The sequence below is a fragment of the Oncorhynchus keta genome, chromosome 20 (assembly GCF_023373465.1).
Source record: "Oncorhynchus keta strain PuntledgeMale-10-30-2019 chromosome 20, Oket_V2, whole genome shotgun sequence".
Taxonomy (NCBI): domain Eukaryota; kingdom Metazoa; phylum Chordata; class Actinopteri; order Salmoniformes; family Salmonidae; genus Oncorhynchus; species Oncorhynchus keta.
Genome location: NC_068440.1, coordinates 2,880,103 through 2,893,262, shown reverse-complemented (window position 1 = coordinate 2,893,262; position 13,160 = coordinate 2,880,103). Strand labels below are relative to the sequence as shown.

At 40.2% G+C, this 13,160-nt stretch overlaps 1 protein-coding gene across 1 annotated transcript; it reads left to right on the top strand.

The window, feature by feature from the left end:
• Positions 1-5,293: 5,293 nt before the first annotated feature.
• On the top strand, positions 5,294-9,609 carry LOC118399155 (uncharacterized). Its single transcript, XM_035794982.2, has 3 exons — positions 5,294-5,454; positions 6,414-6,524; positions 8,776-9,609. Exons 1-3 carry the CDS (start codon positions 5,403-5,405, stop codon positions 9,012-9,014), a joined length of 402 nt encoding a protein of 133 aa, XP_035650875.1. The 5' UTR covers positions 5,294-5,402; the 3' UTR covers positions 9,015-9,609.
• Positions 9,610-13,160: the final 3,551 nt, after the last annotated feature.

Here is a 13,160-nt window from a genome sequence, read left to right as displayed (position 1 = left end):
GTCTGAGTGTTTTGAGTGTTTTCTATCCACACATACTAATCATATGCATATACTATATTCCTGGCATGAGCAGCAGGGCGCTGAAATGTTGCGCGATTTTTAACAGAATGTTCGAAAAAGTAGAGAGTCGACTTAACAGGTTAAAGGGGGAGACACTCAAGACCCAAACTGTTATAGACCTATATCCATCCTGCCCTGCCTTTCTAAAATCTTCGAAAAGCCAAGTTAATAAACAGATCACCGACCATTTCGAATCCCTCCGTACATTCTCCACTATGCAGTCTGGTTTCCGAGCTGGTCATGGGTGCACCTCAGCCATGCTCAAGGTCCTAAACGATATCATAACCACCAACGATTAAAGACAGTACTGTGCAGCCATCTTCATCGACCTGGCCAAGGCTTTCGACTCTGTCAATCACTGTATTCTTATCGGCAGACTCAATAGCCTTGGCTTCTTAAATGACTGCCTTGCCTGGTTCACCAACTACTTCTCAGATAGAATTAAATGTGTTAAATTGGAGGGCCTGTTGTCCGGACCTCTGGCAGTCTTTATGGGGGTGCCACAGGGTTCAATTCTCGGGCCGACTCTTTTCTCTGTATACATCAATGATGTCACTCTTGCAGCTGGTGATTCTGTGATCCACCTCTACGCAGAGAACACCACTCTGTATACAGTTGAAGTCGGAAGTTTACATACATCTTAGCCGAATACATTTAAACTCAGTTTTTCACAATTCCTGACATTTCATCCAAGTAAAAATTTCTCAGTTAGAATCACCACTTTATTTTACGAATGTTACATTTCAGAATAATAGTAGAGTGAATGATTTAATTCAGCTTCTATTTCTTTCATCACATTCTCAGTGGGTCAAACGTTTACATACACTCAATTAGTATTTGGTAGCATTGCCTTTAAATTGGTTAACTTGGGTCAAACGTTTTGGGTAGCGGTCAGGGCTTTGTGATGGCCACTCCAATACCTTGACTGTGTTGTCCATAAGCCATTTTGCCACAACTTTGGAAGTATGCCTGGGGTCATTGTCCATTTGGAAGACCCATTTGCGACCAAGCTTTGACTTCCTGACTGATGTCTTGAGATGTTGCTTCAATATATCCACATCATTTTCCTGCCTCATGATGCCATCTATTTTGTGAAGTCCACCAGTCCCTCCTGCAGCAAAGCACCCCCATGCTGAATCCCCCTGTGCTTTGTGGATGGGATGGTGATTTTTGTTTCATCAGACCAGAGGACATTTCTCCAAAAAGTACGATCTTTGTCCCCATGTGCAGTTGCAAACCATAATCTGTATTTTTTTATGTTGGTTTTGGAGCAGTGGCTTCTTCCTTGTTGAGCGGACTTTCAGGTTAAGTCAATATTGTACTCATTTTACTCTGGATATAGATACTTATGTACCTGTTTCCTCCAGCATATTCACAAGGCCCTTTGATGTTGTTCTGGGATTGATTTGTACTTTTTGCACCAAAGTATGTTAATCTCTAGGAGACAGAACCCATCTCCTTCCTGAGCAGTATGACTGATGTGTGGTCCCATAGTGTTTATACTTGCGTACTATTGTTTGTACAGATGAACCTTCAGGCATTTGGAAATTGCTCCCAAGGATGAACCAGACTTGTGGAGGTCTACAAAAAACATTCTGAGGTCTTGGCTGATTTCTTTTGATTTTCCCATGGTGTTAAGCAAAGAGACATTGAGTTTGAAGGTAAGGCCTTGAAATACACCCACGGTACACCTCCCATAGGCTAATTGACATCATTTGAGTCAATCAGAAGCTTCTAAAGCCATTACATTATTTTCTGGAATTTTCCAAGCTGTTTAAAGGCACAGTCAACTTAGTGTATGTAAACTTCTGACAGTGAATTATAAGTGAAATAATATTTCTGTAAACAATTGTTAGAACAATTACTTGTGTCATGCACAAAGTAGATGTCCTAACCGACTTGCCAAAACTATAGTTTGTTAATAACAAGAAATGTGTGGAGTCGTTGAAAAACAAGTTTTAATGACTCCAACCTAAGTGTATGTAAACTTCCGACTTCAACTGCACATCTGGCCCTTCTTTGGACACAGTACTAACAAACCTCCAAACGAGCTTCAAAGCCATACAACACTCCTTCTGTGGCTTTCCAACTGCTTTTAAATGCTAGTAAAACTAAGTGTATGCTCTTCAACCGATTGCTGCGCCTCAACCTCCCGCCCGACTAGCATCACTACTCTGGCCGGGTCTGACTTAGAATACGTGGACAACTACAAATACCTAGGTGTCTGGTTAGACTGTGAACTCTCCTTCCAGACTCACATTAAGCATCTCCAATCCAAAATTAAATCTAGAATCGACTTCCTATTTCGCAACAAAGCCTCCAACACTGTACTCATCAAACTGGATGCAGTCTATCACAGTGCCATCCGTTTTATCACCAAAGCCCCATATACCACCCACCACTGCGACCTGTATGCTCTCGTTGGCTGGCCCTCACTACATATCCGTCGCCAAACCCACTGGCTCTAGGTCATCTATAAGTCTTTGCTAGGTAAAGCCCTGCCTTATCTCAGCTCACTGGTCACCATAGCAACACCCACCCGTAGCACGCGCTCCAGCAGGTATATTACACTAGTCATCCCCAAAAACCAAACTTCCTTTGACTGCCTTTCCTTCCAGTTCTCTGCTGCCAATGACTGGAACGAATTGCAAAAATCACTGAAGTTGGAGACTTATCTCCCTCTCTAACTTTAAGCATCAGCTGTCAGAGCAGCTTATCGATCGATCACTGTACCTGTACACAGCCAATCTGTAAGTAGCACACCCAACTACCTCATCCCCATATTATTACTTACCCTCTTGCTCTTTTGCACCCCAGTATCTCTACTTGCACATCACCATCTGAACGTCTATCTCTCCAGTATTAATGCTAAATTGTAATTATTTTCACCTCTATGGCCTATTTATTTTCTAACTCCCTACTCTTCTCTTCTTCTTTTCTTTTGTGTTATTGACTGTACGTTTGTTTGTGTAACTCTGTGTTGTTGATTTGTCCTACTGCTTTGCTTTATCTTGGCCAGGTCATAGTTGTAAATAACTTGTAAATGTTAATGATCGAGTTTTTACAGTTGTAAATGAACGAGTCACTAAGAAAAACAAATCATGACTCTCAGGTCAGTAACAATAGTCACTCAAAATAATCAGAATCAGATAGGTGAACCAAATCTCCCTTTGTAGCTCTGGCTACTGATATAATGCATATTGGTTAAGAGAGTTAAGTTGTTTAACTGCACAAATGAAGTGATTGCACAAATCATTTGACTGCTTGTGTGGGGGATGGGGAGTTTCTACCAAGCATGTCGTTTAGGTTAGCTGAATGAGAGGAGGGGGTGGGGTGGGTTGGTGTTTGGGGAGGAGTTGAGTACTTACTAGCTCTTCCAGTGAAACAGCTACTTGTACTGGTTGTGCAGACCTGATCAGCAGCATTTTTTTGGGGGGGGGCATGACACTGATAAAATGTTAATTGTTCGTTTCTGTTAGATACAAAATGTTAATTGTTTGTTTCTGTTAGATACATAGGAGGTTGTAAATACATCTGCCAGTACAGAATAAACAGGGGGCATCTTTGTGTAAGGTTGTGTTTCATGACTGAAGACCTCGGATGATTTGATGTGTGGTCATAGACATCTGAGCCCTTTGCACCACACCCTTGTTTGGTGTGCTATACATTACCACAGCAGTACAGGTATGTGGCGCCCCGTTTTTCTGGATTACTACATGTTTCCCGTCAATGGAGCCTTGACAGTTGGGGAAATTCCACCTTTCCAGGAACTTGGCAGCGATGGCCCTCCAGTCTTCCTCCTTGGGGACAGGCATGTCTGTTTTAGCATCCAATGCCAATGGCATGCATGACACTGGTTGGGGAATGGCATCTACATATGTTGTCAGGTAGGTGATGACCAGTAGTGAAACCTGTTTGATCTGGATGTATTATTGTTGCAATCACTGTGTCACGACTTCCGCCAAAGTCGGTCCCTCTCCTTGTTCGGGCGCCGTTCAGCAGTCGACCTCACCGGCCTTGTAGTCATCGCCGATCCACTTTTCATTTTCCATTTGCTTTGTCTTTGTCTTACACACCTGGTTTCAATCCCCCAATTACTTGTTCATTATTTAACCCTCTGTTTCCCCATGTTTGTTTGTGATTGTTTATTGTATTGCGGTCCGAATTTGTGTCCTTGTATTTATACAACGTGTATTGTGATATTTTTTAGTAAAATTGCTTTCAATACTCATCTCACCAGACTCATCTCACCAGCAACACACAGACGCTTTACACACTGCCTCCAGCCGTTTAGCCAATATGGAGGTCAAGATTTTACAGTCCGCTTTAAGAATTTTTTCAAAGAATAATGTGCAAATATTGAACAATCCAAGTGTGCAAAGCTCTTAGAAACGTACACAGAAAGACTGCCAAAGATGATTCTAAGATGTATTGACTCAAGGCATGTGAATATTATGTTAATTAGATATTTCTGTATTTGTGAGAAGAAAAATGTATTTAATCCATTTTGAATTCAGGCTGTAACAAAACAAAATGTGGCAAAAGTCAAGGGGTATGAATACTGTCTTAAGGCAGCTAAGAAATTTGAAGTATTCACGAGCTGGGTTTTTCGAAGCTTTCGAAGCATTCTTTAGTGTAATATCCGGTGTCAAACAAACCTTCCTTGTTTCCCTGTTGTATAGTAGTAGAGCATCCTATTTGTTTCAGCTGCATCTTAAAATATACTTCTGTGACCAGTTTGAAATGCACAATGATTGAATGTTATCAGTTAGGCCTATACGTTTCATGTTTTTGATCAACAACCCTGAGTGGATCCTTAGCTCTCTTGTGAACCACTCTTCCTGCTGAGTTGCACAGTGTATATTCTATGGTATACTTTCACCTCATCATCACTTGAGTGTGACTATCACCTGATATGAAAGGAAATTCTACGGTGATATTCAGTCAGTTGACTTGTAATAAGGTTAACCTGGCACCAGTTGCTGTGCGATGACATACATGGGCTTTGTTTGAATATTTGAATAACAGAGGAATTCAGTGACACCTATATACTGTAAATCATAAACCTCCCTCTTTTCCCTTCTTCCGCCCATCCCACCACCGTCTCCCTCCTCAACCACTTAGATTAGTATACCTCTCATTCCAAACATTCACACCTTTCAGAGGATGACCGAAAACCGGTTGAACTCCATTTTCCCCCTCCTCCTTTCGCCCCAACCCAATTCTGACAGTATAAAATCCAATGTTTTGGACCCAGGCTTTACCAGTTGGTTTTGCTAAATAAGACCTTTGAAAGGATTTTTTTTTTTGCGATCAAATCTCAACTCATCACTTCTGTCAAGATGAACAAAATCGCTTTTGGAATCCTTGCAGTTGTTGCATCTTTTATGCTAGGTGAGTCTAATTAATCATCATTGCCACTCGCTCACAAACAAAACTGAGGATGCAATTTGCTTGGACAATATTGTATTTCAGTTGTTATCATGACAGGGTAAATTTAAGCTACAGGTTTGTTCCTGCAACAATTCTCATCCATAGGTTTTATGATACGTGTCCGTTCTATTCAGTCTAAAGGATAGTCTACTTTATTAGAGGCTCTTTTTTGTGTTTATTTTCGGCTTCGGGTTGTCATTTAATTTGTAAAGTTTTTGAGTTTGTAGTCCAGTTATGTAGCAATGTCCAGCATCTCCTGGCTAGTGTTTTTTAAAGCATGTAGCAATGCTAGTGGAAACTGTAAGCATTAGCTAGCGGTGCATTCAACAGCACGGAAGTGGGTGTAGAAGGTAGAGAGCACTTTCCCTATGCTTTTGAATGCACTTCTAAGTCATTGTTAATTGACTGGTCAGAGAAATTGCTACAGAAACTTTGTAGAGACCTACTCTGTAGGAGTTAACATTTGGTCAGGGGTCTTCATTCACAATCCTGCAAAGAAAGATGTTGTAGACAGCAGTGATGATCGGGAATTACAATTCTGTCTGATTCATGTAATGTCTATTATGTAATGACATGCCATTTCTGTGAATCTGAATTATTATGTATGATAAAGGCCACATACCTGTACTGCTGTGGTAGTGTATAGCACACCAAACAAGGGTGTGGTCCAAAGGGCTCAGATGTCTATGACCACACATCAAATCATCTGAGGTCTTCAGTCATGAAACGCAACCTTACACAAAGATGCCCCCTGTTTATTCTGTACTGGCAGATGTATTTACAACCTCCAATGTGTCTAACAGAAACAAACAATTAACATTTCATCATTGTCATGTTTCCTCTCTCACTCAGCCATTGTGTGTTGTGTGTGAAGCCATGTGATCTGATTGTCTAACCCCACCCAACGCTGTGTGTTTCAGTGGAGTCGCTGACATGTAACAAATGCGATGTGGGCCTGGTGGGAGTTTGCCTAAATGCTGCTGATCATGTCTGCACAACCAACACGAGTCGCTGCTTCACTGGAAAAGCTAGTAAGTACTCAACCCCTCCTCAAATCCCAACCCACCCCATCCCCTCTCATTCAGCTCACCTGAACAACATGCTCGGTAGAAACTCCCCATCCCCCACACCAGGGATAGGCAACTGGGGGCCACAAAAAAATCTGAACTCATAATGAGGGGCCACATTGGCTCGCAGGTCTCCATACCCACACAAGCAGTCAACTTGTGCAGTTAAACAATTTAACTCCCTCAACTAAATGCATTACATCAGTAGCCAGAGCTACTAAGGGAGGTTTGGTTGCACCATCATATTATTTATCACACCGTCACATTATTTTTGCACCATCACATTATTGTTGCACCATCACACTAATTATCACACCATCACATTATTTTTTTGCACCATCACATTAATAATCACACCATCACATTATTTTTTCACCGTCACACTAATTATCACACCATCACATTATTTTTTTGCACCATCACATTATTTATCACACCATCACATTATTTTTGCCCCATCACATTATTTATCACACTATCACATTATTTATCACAACATCACATTATTTTTGCCCCATCACATTATTTATCACAACATCACATTATTTATCACACCATCACATTATTTTTGCCCCATCACATTATTTATCACACTATCACATTATTTATCACAACATCACATTATTTTTTTGCCCCATCACATTATTTATCACAACATCACATTCTTTTTTTGCCCCATCACATTATTTATCACAACATCACATTATTTTTGCCCCATCACATTATTTATCACAACATCACATTATTTATCACACCATCACATTATTTTTGCTCCATCACATTATTTATCACACTATCACATTATTTATCACAACATCACATTCTTTTTTTGCCCCATCACATTATTTATCACAACATCACATTCTTTTTTTGCCCCATCACATTATTTATCACAACATCACATTATTTTTGCCCCATCACATTATTTATCACAACATCACATTATTTATCACACCATCACATTATTTTTGCTCCATCACATTATTTATCACACTATCACATTATTTATCACAACATCACATTCTTTTTTTGCCCCATCACATTATTTATCACAACATCACATTATTTTTTTGCCCCATCACATTATTTATCACAACATCACATTATTTTTGCATCATCACATTATTTATCACACCATCACATTATTTATTTAAAAAGAAAAACTTTTTAGCACCCAGACAAAAGAAAGTATGAACTTAGTGGCAGTACATTCTCTGGGCACATCGCAGTTTGCGAATGATTCCTTATTTTTGAGCGACTGTTTTTACTGACTCGAGAGTCATGATTCGCTTTTTCTGAGTGACTCGTTAATTTTAGTTGTTTGGGGGGCTGAAGTTATATTGTGCTTATCATCCTCACGGCAGTCAAGCAATACATTCCACCAAGAGTCGTTCACAATCTTGTCCGGTTGCGGCCACAAATAGACCTTGTTTCAAATGTATCACAAAATAATCTTATTTGTATGCCTAGCAATCAACAAATTCCATTTTTTTAAACACTTTCACAGGTCTCAGTAACAAATGAAAGCTCCAATAAGCCCGCTATGGACGTGCGAACGAGAGGCTTTTAGAATCATGATTCCTATGTGCTACTAACTCAAATTAACGAAATTAGTCAAAGATCAAGAGTCAGTCAAAATAACTGAAAATCCCATGACTAGATCTTAACTAGAGCTAACTAGATCTTAACTAGAGCTAACTAGATAGTGGCTACATGTAAACTGATATTTACTGTTCGGAGCTACAGTGAAAGAATGTCACGTTGCCAGCCACAACGAAAGGTAAGGCAAGGACATAATTTAAATGGAAAGCTTATGCACATATTATGTCAATTGAAATCTCTTCCTCTCCTTAAACTTCCATCAATGGGAATAGCCGCTAATTTACCAATCTAAAAATTGTTAGTTGACATGGTTAATTGAGTGACTGACAACAGTAAATTGAGACCCCAACTGGAAATTGATCTGCAAGCCTACAAAAGGAGTGCCAATTTCACCAATTGCCCATCCCTGCCCCCCCACACACACACACACACACACACACACACACACACACACACACACACACACACACACACACACACACACACACACACACACACACACACACACACACACACACACACACACACACACACACACACACACACACACACACACACACACAGAATCAGGTTCATCATCATTCTAACCCTCATATCTTCTCTCTCTCTCTAGCCTTCCCCTCCCTCAGTACTTTCCTAGGCTTCAACACCCAAGGCTGTCTGGAAGGTGCTATGTGCAACACCACCGTTGACACCCTCATGGGCGCCACCTATACCACTGTCAGGACCTGCTGCGACACCAACAAGTGTAACCCAGTCACAATCAGCGGCGCAACCTCTGCTAAGCTCTCTGTCACCGCAGCCCTCGGCGCAGCCCTGGTGGCCTCCGTGTGGGGCCGCATGCTGTACTAGAACTAGAACAACTAGAAGACACATTCTGATTCTGATTCCGAAGAACCAGAAGACAGCCCCTACATCGAAATAAAGACTTTACATCCTCCAGCCTGAAATGAAGACCAATCTTAGTATGTTTATACATCATGAAATTAGTGTTGTCTTAGTAAACCAGTTTGATGAAATGTGTGTTTCATTCACACTGCATGTTTAATCCAGCTTGACTTGTTTTTCTCATGTTTTGATGGTATGCTGTCACGTCGTCCTCTCAAGTTCTTTGCCTCCTATCAGAATAATGCACTGAGTATCCATAATCAAGGGCTTTTTAGTTATCACCTCAAATTTTGAGAGAAGCACATGTCTCAGAATGCATTAAAGACACTAATTTTGTTACTTATTAGATACTTATTGTTGTGGAAGTCGATCAGTGTATTGTTGAAGCTGTAACGTTGAATTCTTAAACCTTACATATGTGTTTTTCTTCGTTCTAATTAAGCTTAAGTTACTACAGTGTGTGGCGCGTGTATTATGGAATGAAACTAATGGAAAGCAATCTTTCATTTTTTGCTGTTTTTGAATTATCAGCAGTTTTGTCATTAAAAGAAATCACTCACTTTGGTGCAATTTTCACGTGGTACATTTTCCCAACTCTTAGCATAAAAATCGAAACAGATAATCAAAATGCATCATGTTTCAATACTCTAAGTACATTTTCAATTGACTGAGTACAACAAACAAATTCACAAGTCACTTTTTCACTGCACCAGATCACTTTCAATTTCCATTTTTTTGCACCTAAACGTCTATATCGGTGGGCGGCAGGTAGCCTAACAGAAAGGTCGCTGGTTCGAATCCCAGAGCCGACTAGGTGAAAATTCTGTCTGTGTGACCTTGAGCAATTCACTTAACCCTTATTGGCTTCTGGAAGTCGCTTTGGATGAGAGTATCGTATTTATTAGGGATCTCCACAAGTTACTGCCAAGGCAGCAGATACTCTTCTTGGTGTCCAAACGAATTAAGGCAGTTACACAAAAACAGAAATAAAACAGTACATCCTATGACATTTTCACACCACTACATAACTACATTACAAAATGTATAATACCACCATACAACAATATTACAATGTACGTGTGTAGAGTGTGTGTGCTTGCGTGTTTTCAGGTGTGTTTTTCTTCACAGTCCGCGTTGTTCCATAAGGTATAGTTTTATCTGTTTTTTTTAATCTGATTTTACTGCTTGCATGAGTTACTTGATGTGGAATAAATTTTGATGTAGTCATGGCTCTGTGCAGTACTGTGCGTTTCCCAAAGTCTCTGAACTTGGGGACTGTGAAGAGACCCCTGGTGACATGTCTTGTGGGATATGCATGGTTGTCTGAGCTGTGTGCTAGTTGTTTGAACAGACAGCTTGGTGCTTTCAACATGTCAAAACCTTTCAAAAGACAAGAAGTGACACAGTCAATCTCTCTACTTTGAGCCAGGAGAGACTGACATGCATGTCACTGATGTCAGCCCTCTGTGTACATTTAAGGGCCAGCCGTGCTGCTCTGTTCTGGGCCAAATGTAATTTGCCAACCTCTTTGCACTTGACCATATGACTGGGCAATAGTCCAGTTGCAAAAAAACTTGGGCCTGTAGGACTTGTTTTGTTGCTAGCAATGTCAAGAAAGCCACTCTTTATGACTTATTACTGGCAGACCTCTCCCCATCTTAGCTACCGTTGCATCAATATGTTTTGACAGGGTTACTCCAAGCAGTTTAGTCTCCTCAACTTGCTCAATTACAATATTTAGTTGAGGCTTAGGGTTTAGTCAATATTTTGTCCCTTAAAACAATGCTTTTAGTTAAAAAAATATTTTGTACTAGCTTACTACTTGTTACCCATTCTAAAACTAAAGTAAGGGGTCTAGACAACAGCCATCGGAATGTCCAACTCTATCTGGATTATGTTGGAGAGGCTTCCATTAAATATCACCCTCTGTGTTAGACAGGTAACTCAATCCACGATATAGCGGGGGGTGTAAAGCCATTACACAAGTATTTTTTCCAGCAGTAGATTATAATCAATAATGTCCAAATCTGCACTGAAGTCTAAAAAAAACAGCTCGCACAATCTTCTTATCAATTTCAGCCAATCATCAGTCATTTTTGTACGTGCTGTAGATGTTGAATGCCCTTCCCTATAAGCATGCTGAAAGTCAGTTGTTAAAGGAATCCCTGCCGAGGTTCACCCATTTTGAATGTTATATGGGGGCGGCAGGGTAGCCTAGTGGTTAGAGCGTTGGACTAGTAACCGGAAGGTTGCAAGTTTAAACCCCCGAGCTGACAAGTTAACCCACTGTTCCTAGGCTGTCATTGAAAATAAAAATTTGTCCTTAACTGACTTGCCTAGTTAAATAAAGGTAAAATTTTGTGCATCTCAGAGTGATGTTTAGAGGTCGACCGATTATGATTTTTCAACGCCGATACTGATACTGATTATTGGAGGACCTGTCACACCCTGACCATAGTTTGCTTTGTATGTTTCTATGTTTTGTTTGGTCAGGGTGTGATCTGAGTGGGCATTCTATGTTACATGTCTAGTTTGTCTATTTCTATGTTTGGCCTGATATGGTTCTCAATCAGAGGCAGGTGTTAGTCATTGTCTCTGATTGGGAACCATATTTAGGTAGCCTGGTTTGTGTTGTGTTTTGTGGGTGGTTGTCTCCTGTATCAGTGTTTGTACCACATGGGACTGTTTCGGGTTTTCACAGTTCTTGTTTTTGTAGTGTATTCATGTATGGTTTCATTATTAAAGAACCATGAATTATAACCACGCTGCATTTTGGTCCGCCTCTCCTTCACCAAAAGAAAACCGTTACAGGACCAAAAAAAAACGATGCCGATTCATTGGACAATTCTTTATTTATTTATTTGTAATAATGACAATTACAGCAATACTGAATTAACACTTTTATTTAACTTAATATAATACATCAATCAAATCAATTTAGCCTCAAATAAATAGTGAAACATGTTCAATTTGGTTTAAATAATGCAAAAACAAAGTGTTGGAGAAGAAAGTAAAAGTGCAATATGTGCCATGTAAAAAAGCTAAAGTTTAAGTTCCTTGCTCAGAACATGAGAACATATGAAAGCTGGTGGTTCCTTTTAACATGAGTCTTCAATATTCCCAAGTAAAACGTTTTAGGTTGAGGTTATTATAGGAATTATAGGACTATTTATCTCTATACCATTTGTATGTCATATACCTTTGACTATTGGATGTTCTAATAGGCACTTTAGTATTGCCAGTGTAACAGTTTAGCTTCCGTCCCTCTCCTCGCCCCTTCCTGGGCTCGAACCAGGAACACAACAACAGCCACCCTTGAAGCATCGTTACCCATCGCTCCACAAAAGCCTCAGCCCTTGCAGAGCAAAGGAACAACTACTCCAAGTCTCAGAGCGAGTGACGTTTGAAACGCTATTAGCGCGCACCCCGCTAACTAGCTAGACATTTCACATCGGTTACACCAGCCTAATCTCGGGAGTTGATAGGCTTGAGGTCATAAACAGCTCAATGCTTGAAGCACAGGGAAGAGCTGCTGTCTGACAAATGGCTGCTGGCGATTTGTCTCCTGTAAAATACATTCTAGTACATTTTGAAAGCCTTTGATACCATAATTGATTGATATTTGATACGTTGTTTTTATGTGCAACCTAGCTAGCTAAAGGGCTCTCTATTAATAGTCCCTACTTGACATCAGATGTATTTTTACAGAATGTTCATTAGGACTATAACTTTTCCCAAAGTTGGTTTATAATCCTTGTTTAATTATGCAATGTTACCAAATGAAAAGAAAGGTGCCTTCTGCCCTGATGAAGGTAGGCTAGTCTTCTCCAGGACCCATTGTTGTTCAAGACAGTTAGTCATTCATTACATTCTTATTGTACTCACATACACTCTTAGAGAAAAAGGTTCCAAAAGTGTCCTGCTTTCCCCATAGGATAACCATTTTTGGTTCCAGGTATAACCCTTTGGGGAAAATGTTATACATGGAACCCAATAGGGGTACTGCCTGGAACCAAAAAGGGATCTCCTATGGGGACAGCCGGAGAACCCTTTTAAGTAGATAGTACCATTCTTTCTAAGAGTAGAGTTGGCCTGGGCTACAGTTTATTG

Bases quoted from the DNA above. Each gene is read 5' to 3' on its own strand.
- LOC118399155 (XM_035794982.2), top strand. From the start codon at position 5,403: ATGAACAAAATCGCTTTTGGAATCCTTGCAGTTGTTGCATCTTTTATG. The intron at 5,455-6,413 runs GTGAGTCTAATT...TGTGTGTTTCAG, and splicing joins TGTTGCATCTTTTATGCTAG to TGGAGTCGCTGACATGTAAC. The intron at 6,525-8,775 runs GTAAGTACTCAA...CTCTCTCTCTAG, and splicing joins CTGCTTCACTGGAAAAGCTA to CCTTCCCCTCCCTCAGTACT.